We start from the raw sequence: 22917 nt of genomic DNA, 5'->3' as shown, positions 1-22917 counted from the left end.
ACAAAAGTCAAAGGAGTCTAATACACTCTACTTAAGTTAGGCCTGATATTTTTCTTCCTATGAGGGATAGTGGAGAACAAAACTACTATTAATTCCCTAAGTTGATTAAGCACCCTGGGCTAATATATAAAGTGAAAACTCTGAGACCAAAATTAAAAGTTTTTACAAGTTCTTTGAAAGCACATAGATTCAGCAGCAAATGCAGTTTATGGTGTTGGTAGTTGAAAACTGGTTGCTAAGATGTTATCTTGGAACTCATTGCATCGCTCATTCAGTTGTTGCCCTGCTTGGAGAGATGGCCATTGGTAAAGGGGACATTTGCTCACGAAGAATCCTGGCCTGGGACCTTTTTCACCTCGGTCACATGACAGCTGTCAAACAGTAATGATATCTGGTCTCTACCAATCTGTTTTGCAGTCAAAACTGGCTTCACTTGCATCACTGACAGAACTAACTTTCAAAACTGCTCCACAATTATAAATTACTGACCCTACAGTGTAAATGACGTTTCCTGTCTCTAACTTGCTTTCTCACTTTACTTCCTTAATTTACTTTCTTCTGGCAAGGCATCATTTCTGGTTTTTCAATTGTTGAACATCAAGGACCCAAATTGTCAGCTTACTAAAGGATAACCTCATTTCCATCAATTTCAGCTTCTTTAGTCAATATGCAAAGACACTCAAGACTGCTTAAATAAACATAGTTCAGAAAGGCAAAGGAATGGGGAACCGAGGGACTGACAGATCCATCAGCGTGATGTCTTGAAGGCCTTATTCCATTTTTTCTTGTTTTTCTCTTCCAAAGCGCTTACTGTTATATGTAATGACGGACAGTGCTGATAACCAATAAAAGTGCCACAAAATATCAGACTCAAATCCTGTAAAATGTTACTGTTGTTTGTAATTTTTATGACTCATGAAAGCAGAGGGTCAACTTGATTTTTTTTTACTATAGGTGTATATTTATACATACAACAACATGTATGTATTTCATAACAATATGTTTATTCAGGTATGTAAAATATAAAAAGCCTTTCTTTCAGTCATTGTTTTAGAAGGTGAGACTTGTTCCTTTAGAAGGAAGGATGATTGTAAGACACCTTGTTCCTTTAGCAGGAAAGATGATTGTATACCACCTTACCTTATTCAGTAATGTAGCAAAAGTACTTATATATTCACATCCTATAGAAAGATAGAGAAGCACTAAAAATTGATTACCCTGCCAGGCCAATGTGTGTCTCTCTTCATCCTTCACTTCATCCCTGACTTCAGGGAAGTTCAAATGTGGATAAAATGATATGAACTGCTTTCAAAAAAAATTCTTCTGATTATTTTATTGTAAACTATTGGGAAGACTAATGGACGCTGAGAAAAAGTCACACGTGTGTTTTCAAGTCAAACAGCGTTCTGTTAAGTGCTGGGGGAAAAAAAACCAGTAATGATACGATATATTTAGAAAATGTATAGACAAACTAATTTTGCATTTCCTTAATTTGGAATTTTAAAACAAGAGGATCACTCCAAGGAAAGAGAAGTAATTCTATGTCTTGGTTTGAGGCTTCATCAAGTATTGATTTTTCAAGGTATTTGTTAAATGACACTTAATATGTAACTTACTAAGAAATTATTTCTATCATTTGGAATGTTTTCATCATGTCATAAATCCAGTGTTTCGTTAATATATCATCCTAGTCTCTGTATGAACCCCATCTCTTAAATTTGATCTACAGAGATGCCTTAACCAGCCATAGGATATTAGTTTATTAATATTTCTTGTAATACATATACAGTGTATTTAAGTCTATGCCCCAGATTAATTCACATCAGGCAATATGGTACATCACTTCCAGTACTCAAGTCAGATGTAAGAATGACTTTTATAAAGATAATTTTCAAGACCCTGAGTCAGTAAAATATACATAGTGAAACTGACATGACAAAATGCAAATGAACTGATTACCAGTGGGCTCACAGGCTGTTGTGAAATTCTTCCCTTCTTCATTTGCAACAGATGGCCTGGGTACTATGCTCAACCATGGAAACTGGCCCAGATAACAACTCCCCCACCATCAGGTTAAGCATGCTAAGAGAATACTTTCTTTGTTCTGGACAAAAAAATGGTAAGTGTCAGCATTAATTTCCAGATATAGTGGTATTTCATAAATTTCCTCTCTTTGAAATTTCATCTTCTATTTTTTTCTGGAGTAATTTTTAAAAATCAAACAAGCAAGTCAATTCTCTTCAACCAAAATCTATAAAGGAAAATGGCTGAGTATTTAAGTCTCCAGTATGGTTACATCTACATGTATTTAACAAGGAAAAAGTGATCATCTCCAAGTATGTGTATTTTATAAGGAAAAAATTATTATCTGCAAATGATCACCTACAAATGAACATTTAACTGTTTTGCACTATAAATTTGCCTCTCACATTTGGAGAAATCTACTTTTCAGTTTTGGAAACCAGCGTAATGCAACTCTTCCTGATTTTCAAAAGCCAGAAATATGTAACAAATGCTTAACTCTAGTATGAAAGTTCTTTGAAGACAGGGACTGCTGAGTTTTCATTTGTATTTTCCATAAGTCTAGTATAGTGTCAGGCACTTATAGGAGATCAATAAAATGCTTACACTAAAGGTAACTTTGATTATGCTTAACAGATGCACAAGATATTTTAGAGTTTATAGTGCTTCAAACTCATTTACAAATATAGGGTGTCATAACAATAGTAATATCTACAAACTGGACTGGCTATGAAATTTGTGTGGCCCAGTGCAGAATGACAATTTGGGGATCCTTGTATAAAAATGTATTAAGAATTCTGAGATGGTGAAGATGGTGGTGTGGGAAGACACTGAGTTAGCATCTCCCCACAACTAGGGTGCCTGCCAGCCATTGGTGGGATACCCTGCTGCCCTAGGAGATGGGAGGAACCCCCAAGTAAACCGGTAGGATGTGGGGGGACCAAGGGGGGAGGAGAATTGGAGGGCAGACAGGATTGGCGCCCCTGAGAGCGGGGAGATGAGGAGATGCAGGCGGGAGGGATGCTCCGGGAAGAGCGGGAGAAGAGCAGAGGGTGACTGCCTGGCCTACTGGGACTGGGCAGCCTGCGGAGCTCTCTCAGTCAGTCCCCTGCCCTCCAAAGCCCCATCCCAGCTGTGTGGGTCCTGGGAGGCATAGGAGGGAGGCTGGAGAGATCAGGAGAGGCAGGCGGGAGGGGCCCTCCAGGATGGGAGGAGCAGGAGAGGAGAGGAGGGCATTTTCCCTGCCCATTTGAGCCCAGGAAGTCTGCTGGGCTCCCAGGTGAGGTCCCCTGCCCTCTGAGACCAGGGCTGGGGGGGCACGCCTGGGCCCCTTCTGTTCCTTGAGCCTAAGCCCCACCCCCGACGGCCCCCAGGGCCTTTTCCAGCCCTGTGGGTCCTGAACATTGGCCCCACCCACCACCCAAACCTCGCCCTGGCTTAGGCCCCACCCTCCACAGCCAAGGCTTCCCCCCCTTTTTTTTCCTTTATATTTTTTTTTTTTTTTCTTCCTCCTCTTTTTTTTTTTTTTTTACTATTGTGGCACTGCAGTACCGTCTGGTTGTTGATTTGTGTATATTTTTATTTTTATATTCTTTCTAACATATCTGTTCGTTTCCAAGTCTAATTTTATTATTTACTTCGTTATTGTTCTTTTTTTTTTTTTTTTTGCCACGCCACATGGCTTGCAGGATCTTGCTTCACAAGCTGGGGTTTGGGCTGAAGCTCCTGCAGTGGGAGCTCTGAGTCCAAACCACTGGACTAACAGAGAACCTCAGACCCCAGGGAATATTCATTGGAGTGAGGTGTCACGGAGGTTCTCATCTCAGCACCAAGACCCAGCTCTACCCAACAGCCTACAAACTGCACTGTGGGAATTCTCAGGCCAAACAACCAGTAAGACAGGAACACAGTCTCACTCATTAAAAAAAAAAAAAAAAAAATGAGATGGCAAAAAATACGTCACAGATGAAGGAGCAAGGTAAAAACCTACAGGACCAGGACCAAATAAATGAAGAGGAAATAGGCAATCTGCCTGAAAAAGAATTCAGAGTAATGATAGTAAAGATGATCCAGAATCTCGGAAATAGAATGGAGGCACAGATTGAGAAAATACAAGTAATGTTAAACAAAGATCTACAAGAACTAAAGAACAAACAAACAGAGGTGAACAACACAATAACTGAAAAGAAAAATACACTAAAAGGAATCAATAACAGAATAACTGAGGCAGAAGAACGAATAAGTGAGCTGGAAGACAAAATGGTGGAAATAACTGCCAAGGAGCAGAATAAAGAAAAAAGAATGAATTCAAGTCAATCTCAGAAACCTCTAGGACAACACTAAATGGACCAATATTCGAGTTATAGGGGTCCCAAGAGAAGAAGAGAAAAATAAAGGGTCTGAGAAAATATCTGAAGAGATTATAGTGGAAAACTTCACTAACATGGGAAAGGAAATAGTCACCTAAGTCCAGGAAGCAGAGAGAGTCCCAGGCAGGATAAATCCTAGGAGAAACACACCAAGACACATGTTAATCAAACTAAAAAATATTAAAATCAAATATTAAGAGCAGCAAGGGAACAAAGAATAACATACAAAGGAATCCCCATAATGTTATCAGCTGATTTTTCAGCAGAAACTCTGCAGGCCAGAAGGGAGTGGCAGGATATACATAAAGTGATGAAAGAGAAAAAACTACAACCAAGATTACTCTACCAGGCAAGGATCTCATTAAGATTTGAGGGAGAAATCAAAGCTTTTCAGGAAAGCAAAAGCTAAGAGAATTCAGCAACACCAAACCAGCTTTACAACAAATGCTCAATAAACTTCTCTAGGCTGGAAACACAAGGGAAGAAAAAGACCCACAGAAACAAAACCAAAACAATTAAGAGAATGGTAATAGGAAAATACATATCAATAATAACCTTGAATGTAAATGGATTAAATGCCCCAACCAAAAGACACAGACTGGCTGAATGGATACAAAAACAAGACCCATATATATGCTGTCTACAAGAGACCCACTTCAGACCTTGGGACACATACAGACTGAAAGTGAAGGGATGGAAAAAGATATTCCATTCAGATGGAAATCAAAAGAAAGTTGGAGTAGCAATTCTCATATCAGATAAAAAAGACTTTAAAATAAGCACTGTTACAAGAGATATGGAGAGTCACTATATAATGACCAAAGGATCATTCCAAGAAGAAGATATAACAATTATAAATGTTATGCATCCAACATAGGAACACCTTAATACATAAGGCAAATGCTAACAACCATGAGAGGGGACGTTTACAGTAACAAAATAATAGTAAGAGACTTTAACACGCCACTTACACCAATGGACAGACCATCTAAACAGAAAATAAATAAAGAAACACAAGCTTTAAATGACACAACAGACCAGATAGGTTTAATTGACTTTTATAGAACATTCCACCTGAAACTGGCAGAATACACTTTCTTCTCAAGTGCACATGGAACATTCTCCAGAATAGACCACATCTTGGGTCACAAATCAAGCCTCGGAAAATTTAAGAAAATTGAAATCGTATCAAGCATCTTTTCTGACCACAACGCTATGAGATTGGAAATCAATTACAGGGAAAAAAATGTAAAAAACACAAACACATGGAGGCCAAACAGTGCGCTACAAAATAACCAAGAGATCACTGAAGAAATCAAAGAAGAAATTAAAAATACATAGAAACAAATGAAAACACGATGACCCAAAACCTATGGTACGCAGCAAAAGCAGTTCTAAGAGGGAAGTTTATAGCAATTCAACTCACCTCAAGAAAAAAGAAAAACCTCAAATAAACAATCTAACGCTACACTTAAAACAACTAGAGAAAGAAGAGCAAAGAAAACTCAAAGTCAGTAGAAGGAAAGAAATCATGAAGATCAGAGCAGAAATAAATGAAATGGAAATAAGAAAACAAATAGCAAAAGATCAATAAAACTAAAGCTGGTTCTCTGAGAAGATAAAATTGATAACCATCAGCCAGACTCATTAAGAAAAAACAGGACAGTATGCAAATCAATAAAATTAGAAATGAAAAAGGGAGAAATCACAACTGACACTACAGAAATACAAAAAGGTTATAAGAGACTACTACAAACAACTATATGGCAATAAAAATGGACAACCACGAAGAAAATGGCCAAATTCTTGGAAAGGTACAATTTTCCAAGACTGAACCAGGAATAATTAGCAAATATAAACAGACTTATCACAAGTAATGAAATTGAAACCATAATTAAAAATCTTGCAACAAACAAAAAGTCCAGGACCAGATGGCTTCACAGGCAAATTCTATGAAACATTTAGAGAAGAGCTAACACCAATACTTCTCAAACTCTTCCAAAAACAGCAGAGGGAGAAACACTCCCAATTCATTCTGAGAAGCCACCATCACCCTGATACCAAAACAAGAAAAAGATATCACACAAAAAGAAAATTATAGACCACTATCACTGATTAACATAGATTCAATAATCCTAAACAAAATACTAGCAAACAGAATCCCACAGCACATTAAAAGGATCATACACCATGATCAAGTGGGATTCATCCCAGAGATGCAAGGATTCTTTCAATATTTGCAAATCAATCAATGTGAAACACCACATTAACAAATTAAGGAATAAAAACCATATGATCATCTCAATAGATGCAGAAAAAGCTTTTGACAAAGTTCAACACCCATTTATGACAAAAACTCTCCAGAAAACGGGCAAAGAGGGAACCTACCTCAACATAATAAAGGCTACATATGGCAAACCCACAGCAAGCATCATACTCAATGGTGAAAAACTGAAAGCATTTCCACTAAGATGAGGAACAAGACAAGGATGTCTACTCTCGCCACTCTTATTCAACATAGTTTTGCAAGTCCTAGCCATGGCAATCAGAGAAGAAAAAGAAATTAAAGGAATACAAATTGAAAAAGAAGAAGTAAAACTGTCACTGTTTGCAGATGACATGATACTATACATAGAGAATCCTAGAGATGCCACCAGAAAACTACTAGAACTAATCAATGAATTTGGTAAGGTTGCAGGATACAAAATTAATGCACAGAAATCTCTTGCATTCCTATACACCAACAATGAAAAATCAGAAAGAGAAATTAAGGAAACACTTCCATTTATCATTGCAACAAAAAGAATAAAATACCTACGAATAAACCTGCCTAAGGAGGCGAAAGACTTGTACTCAGAAAACTATAAAACACTGATGAAAGAAACCAAAGATGACATAAACAGATGGAGACATATAACATGTTCTTGGATTGGAAGAATCAATATTGTGAAAATGACTATACTCCCCAAAGCAATCTACAGATCCAATGCAATCCTTATCAAACTACCAATGTCATTCTTCACAGAATTAGAACAAAATATTTTACAATTTGTATGGAAACACAAAAGACCCTGAATAGCCAAAGCAATCTTGAGAAAGAAAAACAGAGCTGAAGGAATCAGGCTCCCTGACCTCAAAGTATACCACAAAGCTACAGTAATCAAGACAGTATGGTACTGGCACAGAAACAGAAATATAGATCAATGGTACAGAATAGAATGCCCAGAGATAAACCCATGCACATATGGGCACCTAATTTCCGACAATGAGGCAAGAACATACAATGGAGAAAAGACAGCCTCTTCAATAAGTGGTGCTGGGAAAACTGGACAGCTACATGTAAAAGAATGAAATTAGAACACTCCCTAACACCATACAGAAAAATAAACTCAAAATGTTTAAAGACCTAAATGTAAGGCCAGACACTATAAAACTCTTAGAGGAGAACGTAGGAAGAACACTCTTTGACATAAACCACAGCAAGATCTTTTTTGACCCACCTCCTAGAGTAATGGAAATAAAAGCAAAAATAAACAAATGGTACTTAATTAAACTTAAAAGCTCTTGCACAGCAAAGGAAACCATAACCAAGGCAAAGAGACAACCCTCAGTATGGGAGAAAATATTTGCAAATGAAACAAGGGATTAATCTCCAAAATATACAAACAGCTCATGGAGCTCAAAATCGAAAAGCAAACAATCCACTTAAAAAATGGGCAGAAGACCTAAACAGACATTTCACCAAGGAAGAGATACAGATGGCCAAGAGGCATATGAAAAGATGCTCAACATCACTAATTATCAGAGAAATGCAAATCAAAACTACAATGAGATATCACCTCACACCAGTCAGAATGGCCATCATCAAAAACTCTAGAAACAATAAATGCTGGAAAGGGTGTGGTAAAAAGGGAACCCTCCTGCACTGTTGGTGGGAATGTAAATTGATACAACCACTATGGAGAACAGTATGGAGGTTCCTTAAAAACTAAAAATAGAATTATCATAGGACCCAGCAATCCCACTACTGGGCATATACCCTGAGAAAACCAGAATTCAAAAAGAGTCATGTACCACAATGTTCACTGCAGCATTATTTACAATAGCCAGGACATGGAAACTACCTAAGTGTCCATCGACAGATGAATGGACAAAGAAGATGTGGCACATATATACAGTGGAATATTACTCAGCCATAAGAAGAAACGAAATTGAGTTATTTGTAGTGAGGTGTGGACCTAGAGTCTGTCATAGAGAGTGAAGTAAGTCAGAAAGAGCAAAACAAATACCATATGCTAATGCATATATATGAAATCTAAAAAAAAAAAAAAAAAAAAAAGTTAAGAAGAACCCAGTTGCAGGGCAGGAATAAAGATGTAGACATAGAGCATGGACCTGAGGACAAGGGCAGGGAGGGGGAAGCTGAGGCAAAGTGCGAGTAGCATCGACATACATACACTGCCAAATGTAAAATAGATAGCTAGTGGGAAGCAGACGCATAGCACAGAGAGATCAGTTGGGTGCTCTGCAATGACCTAGAGGGGTGGGATAGGGCGGGTGGGAGGGAGGCTCAAGAGAGAGGGGATGTGGGGACCTATGTATGCATATGGCTGATTCACTTTGTTGTACAACAGAAACTAACACAGTATTGTTAAGCAATTATACTCCAATAAAGATCTATTAAAAAGAAAATTTGAGATGTGACAGCAGAGTATTTAACCAAGCACAGGTCCTGTGTGACAGCACAGGTCACATACCACGAAGCTGGCCCTGTATACAAATGTCATTTAGTTGATTGTCCCACTTCATGTGAAGTCTGAGAATTGAAATTACATCTTAGTGGATATCCATTTTAAAACTTATTTAGTATTTCCTGGCTTCGTACAATGATCAGATGTTTTCTAGAAGACGAAATGGCTTTTCTGACTGAGAGACCCAGCTGCCAATCAATTCTCTAAGCAAGTGTGTTTGCAATGGTGTACAAGGGAAAGGTGTGATTTTATCTGTTCCTGGCTTTCCCTTTGGATATACTCCAGTGCCCATCCAAGGACCTGATTCAAAACAAGTAAAATTCCTGTCACATCGAAGTTAACTTTTTTAGGGCACTAGAGGGCTGTTTAGTACATAAGAATAATAAAGAAGGTTTGAGATTCTACCTTGAACTGGTGGACTGTTTACTGAGATCATTTCCTAGCATGCAATTTATTTTACTACACAAATAAACTAGCTTTTTGATACTATTAGGGTCAAGCTGCAAAACTTGAAGCTATAAAAGAACAATTTGATTTTCCAGCAAGTGAGACCAGTGAGTGCATCCTCTTACCACTGTATTTCTTAATATAAATATCCAAATAGCCTCCTGAAGTCTTCAGGGACATGATAGGAACCCGATTTGTGAATAGCCACTTCAGACTGTGAAGTTATTTCTGACAATGTGCCACAGCTATCCTAAGTTATTACATGTTGTATAAAGGCACCTTCCAGATGCTGGTATTGCCTGCATTATGCTACTTGGGTAAACTGACTTGATTAAATTTCTAAACAAGTTTTCTACGTGTAGTTCATTCAAATTAACAAAGTAAAATTTCCAAAGTTGGTTTTATTCTGTACATTGAATTCAGTATCAACTTAAAGCTATACTGCCTTTTTGATTTGGATGCAACATTACTATTCATTTTACCCTCCCCTAACACTTGACTTAATTTTCTACTTCTTAGCATTGCTCAGTAATGCTATTGCCATTTTTATCTTAATATCAGGTACATCTTAGCATTTCCTCTTCTGTTATCTCATATAGCCTTTTGTTTTTTTATTACATACAAGAAGAGAAAGCTTTGCACCATGTATTATTTTTATAGACTTTCATTCCACCTAATTCTTGACAGGAAAATATTATGCCATGAACATCCATCTATGAAGCTTTAGGTTTCTGGTTTTATTGCTATATATCAAGCCTTAATTTTCATCAACTTAATACATGTTTCTATATTTCTAAATCATAAGACAAACTATTATTGCTTATATCATAAAATATAGGACTATTATCTCTTTGTCTGAGACCTGAAGCATATTCTTCTGAAATGGAATTTACTTCCAAATGATTCAAGAGCAATTTAAAATGAATGACTGCAAAGCTAATTTTATCTGCATTTGGCTGCCCATCCATCAGATAGATAATTCATGATATATTACAACAAAAGGCAACCGGAATTAACTATTTGAATGAAACTCTAGCTTATTTTTAATATTTTGATTAAAATATCCTTTGAAAGACAAAGACTATGGCTTATATTTCAAGTAACATATTAATGGATTCATCATTTAAGTAGCTGAAGATATAATGCCTTAAATGTACTGCACAATTTGAAGGTACTACATGATTTCTAACTCCAAAAGAAAAAACTTTTTTTTTCTGCTTTTAAAGAAATAATCTCCAAATAATGCCCATGCATTAATAGTGACATGAAGTCAGCATGCTATTTGACATGCACTTAGCTGTGAAAGAGAGGCACCTCCTTCTGTCCCAGTTTAAGCCTTTATTATTTCTGACTTCTGCTAACATAAAATCCTCCTAAGTGTTTTCCTGCCTGCAATGTCTACTTCTGCCATGTGGTCTATACACCATGCTCTTAGAAAAATTTTTCAAAAATACATTTGCTCCCTTCTTCAAACAATTTAATAAATGCAGTGTAAAGCAAGATAGTAACTTTCTTTTTGTTTATCAGATTAGCTAAAAAAATACTGAATGACTGATGAGGTGTTGAGGAAATGTGTATTTGCATATACTGACTGTAGTGTAAATTGGTATCACAGTAGAGAATATTTGACAATAGAAGTAAAAATTAAATCTATGCAAACCTCCAAATAGGTTATCCCACTTCTTGGAATCCATGTTACAGATATATGGCCTCAAAATGTAAATGTATACAAAGGTGTTCACTGCAGCATTGTTTATTTAAAAAAGAAATGATGTATTGCAACAAAAGGCAGCTGTAATTAACTATTTAAATGAGTCTGAGAACAACTTAACAGCAAACTGAGGAATGATTAGATAATTATTTATGATACATCCGTTCAAGAGCACACTATTTCACCAATAAAAATAAGGAGACAGGGGACCTTGAAGATGGCGGAAGAGTAAGACGCGGAGATCGCCTTCCTCCCCACGGATACACCAGAAATACATCCACACATGGAACAACTCCTACAGAACTCCTACTGAAGGCTGGCAGAAGACCTCAGACCTCCCAAAAGGCAAGAAACTCCCCACGTAACTGGGTAGAGCAAAAGAAAAAACAGAGACAAAAGAATAAGGACGGCACCTGCACCAGTGGGAGGGAGCTGTGAAGGAGGAAAAGTTTCCACACACTAGGAAGCCCCTCCGCGGGCGGAGACTGCGGGAGGCGGAGGGGGGAGTTTCGGGACCGCGGAGTAGTGCACAGCGACGGGTGCGGAGGGCAAAGCGGGGAGATTCCTGCACAGACGATCGGTGCCGACCGGCACTCACCAGCCCGAGTGGCTTGTCTGCTCACCCGCCGGGGCGGGCGGGGCTGCGAGCTGAGGCTCGGGTTTTGGTTTTGGACGGAGCTCAGGGAGAGGACTGGGGTTGGCGGCTTGAACATAGCCTGAAGGGGTTAGTGCACCACGACTAGCCGGGAGGGAGTTCGGGGAAAAGCCTGCACCTGCCGAAGAGGCAAGAGACTTTTTCTTCCCTCTTTGTTTCCTGGTGCGCGAGGAGAGGGGTTTAAGAGCGCTGCTTAAAGGAACTCCAGAGAAGGGCGCGAGCCGCGGCTAAAAGCGCGAACCCCAGAGACGGGCGCGAGCCGCGGCTGAGGGCGCGAGCCCCCGAGACGGGCGCGAGCCGCGGCTGAAAGCGCAAACCCCAGAGACGGGCGCGAGCCGCGGCTACAACCGCGGACCCCAGAGACGGGCGGGAGACGCTAAGGCTGCTGCTGCCACCACCAAGGGGCCTGTGTGCGAGCACAGGTCACTCTCCACACCCCTCTTCCGCGGAGCCTGTGCAGCCCGCCACTACCAGGTTCCCGGGATCCAGGGACAACTTCCCCGGGTGTACGCACGGCGGGTCTCAGGCTGGTGCAACATCACGCCGGCCTCTGCCGCAACGTCACGCTGCCTCTGCAGCCGCAGGCCCGCCCCGCACGCAGTGCCCCTCCTACCCCCACCCCCCAACCCCCGCCGGAGTGAGCCGGAGGCCCCGAATCAGCGGCTCCTTTAACCCCGTCCTGTCTGAGCGAAAAAACAGACGCCCTCCAGCAACCTACACGCAGAGGCAGGGCCAAATCCAAAGCTGAGCTCCTGTGAGCTGTGAGAACAAAGAAGAGAAAGGGAAATCTCTCCCAGCAGCCACAGAAGCAGCGGATTAAAGCTCCACAATCAACTTGATATACCCTGCATCTGTGGAATACCTGAATAGACAAGGAATGATCCCAAATTGAAGAGGTGGAATTTAGGAGCGAGATCTATGATTTTTTTCCCTTTTCCTCTTTTTGTGAATGTGTACGTGTATGCTTCTGTGTGAGATCCTGTCTGTATACTCTTGCTTCCACCATTTGTCCTAGGGCTCTATCCGTCCATGACTTTTTTTTAAAAATTCTTTTTCTTAATAATTAAGTTTAATTGTGATAACTTTATTATACTTTACCTTCGTTCCTTCTTTCTTTCCTTCCTTCCTTCCCTCCTTTAGACAACGAATCACCCCAAATTGAGGAGGTGGTCTCAGGGAGCAGGAATTATGATTTTTCCCCCTTTACCTCTTTTTGTGAAGGTGTATGTGTATGCTTCTGTGTAAGATTTTCTCTGTATAGCTTTGCTTCCAACATTTGTCCTAGGGGTCTATCCGTCCCTTTTTTTTTTTCTAAATATTTTTTAATTCAATAACTATATTATACTTTATTTTATTTTTACTGTATCATCTTTCTTTCTGTCTTTTTTCCTTCTTTCCCTCCTTCCTTCCTTCCTCCCTCCCTCCCTCCCTCCTTTCTTTCCTTCTTTCTTCCTTCCTTCCTTTCCTCCTTTCCTTCTTTCTTTACTCATACTTCTACTAATTCTCCCTACTTTTTCTCCCTTTTATTCTGAGCTGTGTGGGTGAAAGGCTCTTGGTGCTCCAGCCAGGAGTCAGGGCTCTGCCTCTGAGGTAGGAGAGCCAACTTCAGGACACTGGTCAACAAGAGACCTCCCAGCTCCACATAATATTAAACGGTGGAAATATCCCAGAGACCTCCATCTTAACACCAGCACCCAGCTTCACTCAACGACCAGCAAGCCACAGTGCTGGACAACCTATGCCAAACAACTAGCAAAACAGGAACACAACCCCACCCGTTAGCAGAGAGGCTGCCTAAAATCATAATAAGGCCACAGACACCCCAAAACACACCACCAGACGTGAACCTGCCCACTAGAGAGACAAGATCCAGCCTCATCCAGCACAACACAGGCACTAGTCCCCTCCACCAGGAAGCCTACACAACCCACTGAAACAACCTTAGCCACTGGAGACAGACATCAAAAACAACGGGAACTACGAAAGTGCAGCCTGCAAAAAGGAGACCCCAAACACAGTAAGATAAGCAAAATGAGAAGACAGAAAAACACACAGCAGATGAAGGAGCAAGATAAAAACCCACCAGACCTAACAAATGAAGAGGAAATAGGCAATCTACCTGAAAAAGAATTCAGAATAATGATAGTAAGGATGATCCGAAATCTTGGAAGTAGAATGGACAAAATGCAAGAAACAGTTAACAAGGACCTACAAGAACTAAAGATGAAACAAGCAACGATGAACAATGCAATAAATGAAATTAAAATCACTCTAGATAGGATCAATAGCAGAATAACTGAGGCAGAAGAACGGATAAGTGACCTGGAAGATAAAGTAGTGGAAATAACTACTGCAGAGCAGAATAAAGAAAAAAGAATGAAAAGAACTGAGGACAGTCTCAGAGACCTCTGGGACAACATGAAACGCACCAACATTCGAATTATAGGGGTTCCAGAAGAAGAAGAAAGAAAGAAAGGGACTGAGAAAATATTTGAAGAGATTATAGTTGAAAACTTCCCTAATATGGGAAAGGAAATAGTTAATCAAGTCCAGGAAGCACAGAGGGTCCCATACAGGATAAATACAAGGAGAAACACGCCAAGACACATATTAATCAAACTGTCAAAAATTAAATACAAAGAAAGCATATTAAAAGCAGCAAGGGAAAAACAACAAATAACACACAAGGGAATCCCCATAAGGTTAACAGCTGATCTCTCAGCAGAAACCCTACAAGCCAGAAGGGAGTGGCAGGACATACTGAAAGTGATGAAGGAGAATAGCCTGCAACCAAGACTACTCTACCCAGCAAGGATCTCATTCACATTTGATGGAGAAATTAAAACCTTTACAGACAAGCAAAAGCTGAGAGAGTTCAGCACCACCAAACCAGCTTTACAACAAATGCTAAAGGAACTTCTCTAGACACGAAACACAAGAGAAGGAAATGACCTATAGTAGCGAACCCAAAACAATATATAAAATGGAAATAGGAACATACATATCGATAATTACCTTAAATGTAAATGGACTAAATGCTCCCACCAAAAGACACAGATTGGCTGAATGGATACAAAAACAAGACCCTTATATATGCTGTCTACAAGAGACCCACCTCAGAACTAGAGACACATACAGACTGAAAGTAAGGGGATGGAAAAAGATATTCCATGCAAATGGAAACCAAAAGAAAGCTGGAGTAGCAATTCTCATATCAGACAAAATAGACTTTAAAATAAGGACTATTAAAAGGGACAAAGAAGGACACTACATAATGATCAAGGGATCGATCCAAGAAGAAGATATAACAATTGTAAATATTTATGCACCCAACATAGGAGCACCTCAATACATAAGGCAAATACTAACAACCATAAAAGGGGAGATCAACAGTAACACATTCATAGTAGGGGACTTTAACACCCCACTTTCACCCATGGACAGATCATCCAAAATGAAAATAAATAAGGAAACACAAGCTTTAAATGATACATTAAACAAGATGGACTTAATTGATATTTATAGGACACTCCATCCAAAAACAACAGAATACACATTTTTCTCAAGTGCTCATGGAACATTCTCCAGGATAGATCATATCTTGGGTCACAAATCAAGCCTTGGTAAATTTAAGAAAACTGAAATTGTATCAAGTATCTTTTCCGACCACAACGCCATGAGACTAGATATCAATTACAGGAAAAGATCTGTAAAAAATACAAACACATGGAGGCTAAACAATACACTACTTAATAATGAAGTGATCACTGAAGAAATCAAAGGGGAAATCAAAAAATACCTAGAAACAAATGACAATGGAGACACAACGACCCAAAACCTATGGGATGCAGCAAAAGCAGTTCTAAGGGGGAAGTTTATAGCAATACAAGCCCACCTTAAGAAGCAGGAAACATCTCGAATAAACAACCTAACCTTGCACCTCAAGCAATTAGAGAAAGAAGAACAAAAAAACCCCAAAGCTAGCAGAAGGAAAGAAATCATAAAAATCAGATCAGAAATAAATGAAAAAGAAATGAAGGAAACAATAGCAAAGATCAATAAAACTAAAAGCTGGTTCTTTGAGAAGATAAACAAAATAGATAAACCACTAGCCAGACTCATCAAGAAAAAAAGGGAGAAGACTCAAATCAATAGAATTAGAAATGAAAAAGGAGAAGTAACAACTGACACTGCAGAAATAAAAAAATCATGAGAGATTACTACAAGCAACTGTATGCCAATAAAATGGACAATCTGGAAGAAATGGACAAATTCTTAGAAATGCACAACCTGCCAAGACTGAATCAGGAAGAAATAGAAAATATGAACAGACCAATCACAAGCACTGAAATTGAAACTGTGATTAAAAACCTTCCAACAAACAAAAGCCCAGGACCAGATGGCTTCACAGGTGAATTCTATCAAACGTTTAGAGAAGAGCTAACACCTATCCTTCTCAAACTCTTCCAAAATATAGCAGAGGGAGGAACACTCCCAAATTCCTTCTACGAAGCCACCATCACCTTGATACCAAAACCAGACAAGGATGTCACAAAGAAAGAAAACTACAGGCCAATATCACTGATGAACATAGATGCAAAAATCCTCAACAAAATACTAGCAAACAGAATCCAACAGCACATTAAAAGGATCATACACCATGATCAAGTGGGGTTTATTCCAGGAATGCAAGGATTCTTCAATATACGCAAATCTATCAATGTGATAAACCATATTAACAAATTGAAGGAGAAAAACCATATGATCATCTCAATAGATGCAGAGAAAGCTTTCGACAAAATTCAACACCCATTTATGATAAAAACCCTCCAGAAAGTAGGCATAGAGGGAACTTTCCTAAACATAATAAAAGCCATATATGACAAGCCCACAGCAAACATCATCCTCAATGGTGAAAAACTGAAAGCATTTCCACTAAGATCAGGAACAAGACAAGGTTGCCCACTCTCACCACTCTTATTCAACATAGTTTTGGAAGTTTTAGCCACAGCAATCAGAGAAGAAAAGGAAATAAAAGGAATCCAAATCGGAAAAGAAGAAGTAAAGCTGTCACTGTTTGCAGATGACATGATACTATACATAGAGAATCCTAAAGATGCTACCAGAAAACTACTAGAGCTAATCAATGAATTTGGTAAAGTAGCAGGATACAAAATTAATGCACAGAAATCTCTGGCATTCCTATATACTAATGATGAAAAATCTGAAAGTGAAATCAAGAAAACACTCCCATTTACCATTGCAACAAAAAGAATAAAATATCTAGGAATAAACCTACCTAAGTATACGAAAGACCTGTATGCAGAAAATTATAAGACACTGATGAAAGAAATTAAAGATGATACAAATAGATGGAGAGATATACCATGTTCTTGGATGGGAAGAATCAACATTGTGAAAATGACTCTACTACCCAAAGCAATCTACAGATTCAATGCAATCCCTATCAAACTACCACTGGCATTTTTCACAGAACTAGAACAAAAAATTTCGCAATTTGTATGGAAACACAAAAGACCCTGAATAGCCAAAGCAATCTTGAGAACGAAAAAAGGAGCTGGAGGAATAAGGCTCCCTGACTTCAGACTATATTACAAAGCAACAGTAATCAAGACAGTATGGTACTGGCACAAAAACAGAAAGATAGATCAGTGGAACAGGATAGAAAGCCCAGAGATAAACCCACGCACATATGGACACCTTATCTTTGATAAAGGAGGCAGGAATGTACAGTGGAGAAAGGACAGCCTCTTCAATAAATGGTGCTGGGAAAACTGGACAGGTACATGTAAAAGTATGAGATTAGATCACTCCCTAACACCACACACAAAAATAAGCTCAAAATGGATTAAAGACCTAAATGTAAGGCCAGAAACTATCAAACTCTTAGAAGAAAACATAGGAAGAACACTCTATGACATAAATCACAGCAAGATCCTTTCTGACCCACCTCCTAGAGTAATGGAAATAAAAACAAAAATAAACAAATGGGACCTAATGAAACTTCAAAGCTTTTGCACAGCAAAGGAAACCATAACCAAGACCAAAAGACAACCCTCAGAATGGGAGAAAACATTTGCAAATGAAGCAACTGACAAAGGATTAATCTCCAAAATTTACAAGCAGCTCATGCAGCTCAATAACAAAAAAACAAACAACCCCATCCAAAAATGGGCAGAAGACCTAAATAGACATTTCTCCAAAGAAGATATACAGAATGCCAACAAACACATGAAAGAATGCTCAACATCATTAATCATTAGAGAAATGCAAATCAAAACTACAATGAGATATCATCTCACACCAGTCAGAATGGCCATCATCAAAAAATCTAGAAACAATAAATGCTGGAGAGGGTGTGGAGAAAAGGGGACACTCTTGCACTGCTGGTGGGAATGTGAATTGGTTCAGCCACTGTGGAGAACAGTATGGAGGTTCCTTAAAAAACTACAAATAGAATTACCATATGACCCAGCAATCCCACTACTTGGCATATACCCTGAGAAAACCAAAATTCAAAAAGAGTCATGTACCAAAATGTTCATTGCAGCTCTATTTACAATAGCCAGGACATGGAAACAACCTAAGCACCCATCATCAGATGAATGGATAAAGAAGATGTGGCACATATACACAATGGAATATTACTCAGCCTTAAAAAGAAATGAAATTGAGCTATTTGTAATGAGATGGATAGACCTAGAGTCTGTCATACAGAGTGAAGTAAGTCGGAAAGAAAAAGACAAATACCGTATGCTAACACATATATATGGAATTTAAGGGAAAAAAAATGTCATGAAGAACCTAGGGGTAAGATAGGAATAAAGACGCAGACCTACTGGAGAACGGACTTGAGGGTATGGGGAGGGGGAGGGGTGAGTTTTGACAGGGCGAGAGAGAGTCATGGACATATACACACTAACAAACGTAGTAAGGTAGATAGCTGGGGGGAAGCAGCCGCAAGGCACAGGGATATTAGCTCGGTGCTTTGTGACAGCCTGGAAGGGTGGGATGGGGAGAGTGGGAGGGAGGGAGACGCAAGAGGGAAGACATATGGGAACATATGTATATGTATAGCTGATTCACTTTGTTATAAAGCAGAAACTAACACACCATTGTAAAGCAATTATACCCCAATAAAGATGTTAAAAAAAAAAAAAAAAAAAAACTCAACAGCATATGAGAGTACCAGTTTCCCTAAACCCTAATCAACCTTCAGTAATCAGTAATCAACCTTGTTAATTTTTTAATTTTACCAATCTCTGTGAAAATAGCACATTGTTTCGATTTTCATGCCTTAAATATTAGCAAGTTTAAAAATTCTAGTATCTGTTAAAAAAAAAAAAATAAGGAGACAGATTTGTATGTATTAAACTAGAAGGGCATCCATTATTCAGTAGGCAAATAAAACAAGGTTTCGGTCAATCTGTATAGAGTGATGCTGCTTTTTGTTAAAGAAGAAAGAAAAGGAAAAAAAAGGAGGGAGAGAGGGGAGAAAGAAGTGTGTGTGTGTGTGCACGCACGTGTGTGTGCGTGTGTGTGTCTATGTCTGTGTAGATGGCTGCATCAATAAATCACAAGAAGCACAAGGCAAAGCCTAGAACCCAAAGCTCAAAAGTAGTAACAGTAATTACTCCTGGCGAGAAGAACTGAAGAGCTTTAGGGGGAACTTTTATCCTCTATTTGGAGTGGGTTTTTCAAATGCTAGATTATGGATGATTTCTATTTTTTAATGTGGCTTTTGAGTTTTTATTTAAATTAAGAGATGGAGAATTTAAATAATCCCATGTGAAACTTATTGCTTCAGCCTAGAATAACCACTACAGGTTTCTGCACTAAACTAAACCTTACCAAATCAATGATCCTGACTCCATAAAGCCTTATGTGATGTCTCCACTACAACTTGTGTTCAAAGACCATATTACTGGTAGCTGTACAGCATTTACTTCATTCTGCCTAGTTCCATATCATTTTTCTCTTATATTCCATTGTGGTAATTTCCTCATCTCTGTGATCTCTGACTTTGAACTAGACTAGTTTACTATCTTTCTCAAAATTTGTTCAAAAATAAATATTGATGGATCATCTTCTATATGCTAGGACTGTCCTAGCTGTCATAGCCAAGCTGAACTTTATCTCTCATCCTTTTTTCTTATAAAATGAAATAATGAAATAAAAGATACTAAATTTATGAAAATCCAAATTTATAATAAAAATTGGCCTATTAGTCTGGTTCTGTAAATAACATGTTTATAATTCATTAGTACTTGACTTCCACTTTAAAGTGCTTAATTTTAGGTTGTCAGAAAGGTTTGCTAACACGTATAGAGACTTACACGGTGAATTAAGGAAAAGGTCTACCATTTTCTTACTCTCTATTAATGGTTAGAGTTACAAATCCTGTACTATTATTTTGAACTTCAGGAATCTAAAGAATAAAACAAGATCACTCAGAAGAATATTAAAGAAATTAAACAATTATTCATAGATAAATGAGACAGCATAAATTTAAAGATAACCCTTACTTGTTAACTAAAACAATGATTTATAGTTTAAAAGAATCCAATAAAGATCTGAAAATTCAACATTACATTCACATAGCACGTGCTTATCTCTTCCCTGGAAAACTCTTTGTGATGGTCAGTTTTATATGTCAAGTTGCTAGGAATACATTCTTATTCAATCAAGCACTAATCTAGATGTTGCTGTGAAAGTATTTTCTGGATGTGATTAAGTACAAAATTAGTTTCCTTGAGTAAGAGGAATTATCCTAGATAATGTGTGTGCCTGATTCCATCAGTTGAAAGGCCTAGTAAGCAGAGCTAAGGCTTCCCTGGGCAGCACCTAGATTACTGTTTGGTTGAATCATGGGGACTGTAGCCCAGCCAAGCTGACACATGAAGCTGGACATCACACTTCCCACAACTGCATCACCATTTGTTTGGTAACTCCTACGCATTCTTCAGACATCAAACACCCCTTCTTCTGAAGGCTTCCCCACTTCAAAGCCTGGACATAAACCCCAGAGATCGTCTCCCGTTGCTCTCTACTCTTCTTGTTTATATTTCTTCCCCACTAGAAGGCAAGTTCAAGAGTTAGGAACAGTGTTTATCTTATTCATTTCTGCATAACTGACATCTAGTCCAGTGCCTGGCATGAACTTCAGGGTTATTTTTTCTTTTCCATTTGAATTGTTGTTCCTAAAGAAGTTCTATAGAATAGAAGTATATAGGAATTACTCTATCAATAGAAAGCATGAGAAGAAATCCTTGCATGAAATACGCCAGGAATATACATATTTGAAAGGTGGTCCTTTAGTGTTTATAAGCACGGATCCAGTTCCTGTATAAAAAATTATATCTATTCTCTAAGCAAGTATAAATGCCATATATCATGAGGTGTGCACAAGCTTTCAACTAAATACATTCCCTCACTAATCAAAGTTGAATTTAAAACATTTTGTGAGTGAGAAATAATATGATACCTCTGACTACAGTGCCTCTTCAACCTCTTGGCCTCATTTGACACTTGACTTCATTGCACCACTCCATCCTTTTTGAAACTTCCTCCTCTCTTGGGGACTGTGTATTAGCACTAGATTGCTTCCCATCCTATCTCTTTGACCTTTCTCTTCTTTCCCCGCTGCTCAAATACAGTGGATACTTACCAAGTTTCTCTCCTTTAGTTCCTCCCTTGGGCATCTCATCCACAACTCTGGCTACAATTATCAGATAATGTCACACACACAACCTTCCATTCCATCCCCCGCCCCTGCTTCTTAAAATCCTTCAATGCCTTTGCATTGACTGAGAATGAAATCAGATTCTTTACCAAGGCCAAGAAGGACCCACATGACCTGACTGCTGCCAGCCTCTATGTCTCCTCTCCAATCCTCCTGTCCCTTCCTCACCATGCTCGAGACAGACAGACTGGTATTTATATCTCTGAACACACCAAACTCAGTCCCACCCGAGGTAATTTGCCCTTGCACTTGCACCTCATTTCTCTAGGAAAGGTCTTCCCTCTTCTTCTTGCCACTTAAATTTCAGCTCAAGATGCCTTCTGGGGCTTCGCTGGTGGTGCAGTGGTTGAGAATCCGCCTGCCGATGCAGGGCCCGTGAGCCGTGGCCGCTGAGCCTGTGCTCCGGAGCCTGTACGCGGGCCTCTCACTGCTGTGGCCTCTCCCGTTGCGGAGCACAGGCTCAGCAGCCACGGCTCACGGGCCCAGCCGCTCCGGGGCACGTGGGATCTTCCCAGACCCGGGCACGAACCCATGTCCCCTGCATCGGCAGGCGGACTCTCAACCACTGCGCCACCAGGGAAGCCCCAGAGAGATATTCTTGACCCCCCAATCTCAATCTCTTGATGTCTCTCTCTAAGAACACATCATTGTATTTGTTTTCTTCTTCTTGTTACCGAGTCCAAGCTCGTACTGCTCACTGCACAACAGGACAATAAATCGAGAGATGAGTTGTTGAGGCAAAGAATAGTGACTTTATTTGGAAAGTAGGCAGACTGAGAAGATGGTGAACTCATGTCCCAACGAACCATCTTGCCTGAGTTAGAATTCAGGCTTCTTTTATACTAAAAGTAGAGGGAGTAAAGTCAAACATTTCCTGATTTTGGTCAGCCCCTGGAGGGTATGTGTTAATTTCTTCCTTCCAGCAGTCATTCACAGGTGGGCCTGGTCAGGACGTTTCCTGTGAGCTAAACAAAGGCATTTTACTTTAATGCTTATTACCTGGAAGGCAGGGTTCCTGGAGATGGGCCATTATGTATAATTTAAGCTTATAGGCAACATCCCTTTAGTGATTAACTTGTAATAGAATACAAATGTTCTTCCCTATTACACTATCAGCAATCACTATCTCAAATTAGCTTGTTTACCAAGTTAGTTGCCTATTTTCTTTTCCCCTCCCAGAAAACTCCAAGCTTTATGAG

The 22917-nt window shown here is 39.2% G+C and overlaps 1 protein-coding gene across 1 annotated transcript in view; it reads right to left on the bottom strand.

Annotated features, from left to right (window-relative positions):
- UNC5C (unc-5 netrin receptor C) overlaps positions 1–21889 on the bottom strand; it is a 188479-nt gene extending 166590 nt beyond the window's left edge. Inside the window, exon 1 of the mRNA XM_032632018.1 lies at positions 21808–21889. Within this exon, the coding sequence (XP_032487909.1) occupies positions 21808–21889 (82 nt within the window). The remainder of the gene's footprint in view (positions 1–21807) is intronic.
- Between the last annotated feature and the right edge of the window lie 1028 nt (positions 21890–22917).

Source organism: Phocoena sinus, chromosome 5, assembly GCF_008692025.1.
Source record: "Phocoena sinus isolate mPhoSin1 chromosome 5, mPhoSin1.pri, whole genome shotgun sequence".
Lineage (NCBI taxonomy): Eukaryota > Metazoa > Chordata > Mammalia > Artiodactyla > Phocoenidae > Phocoena > Phocoena sinus.
This window is presented reverse-complemented; position numbering and strand designations above follow the sequence as displayed.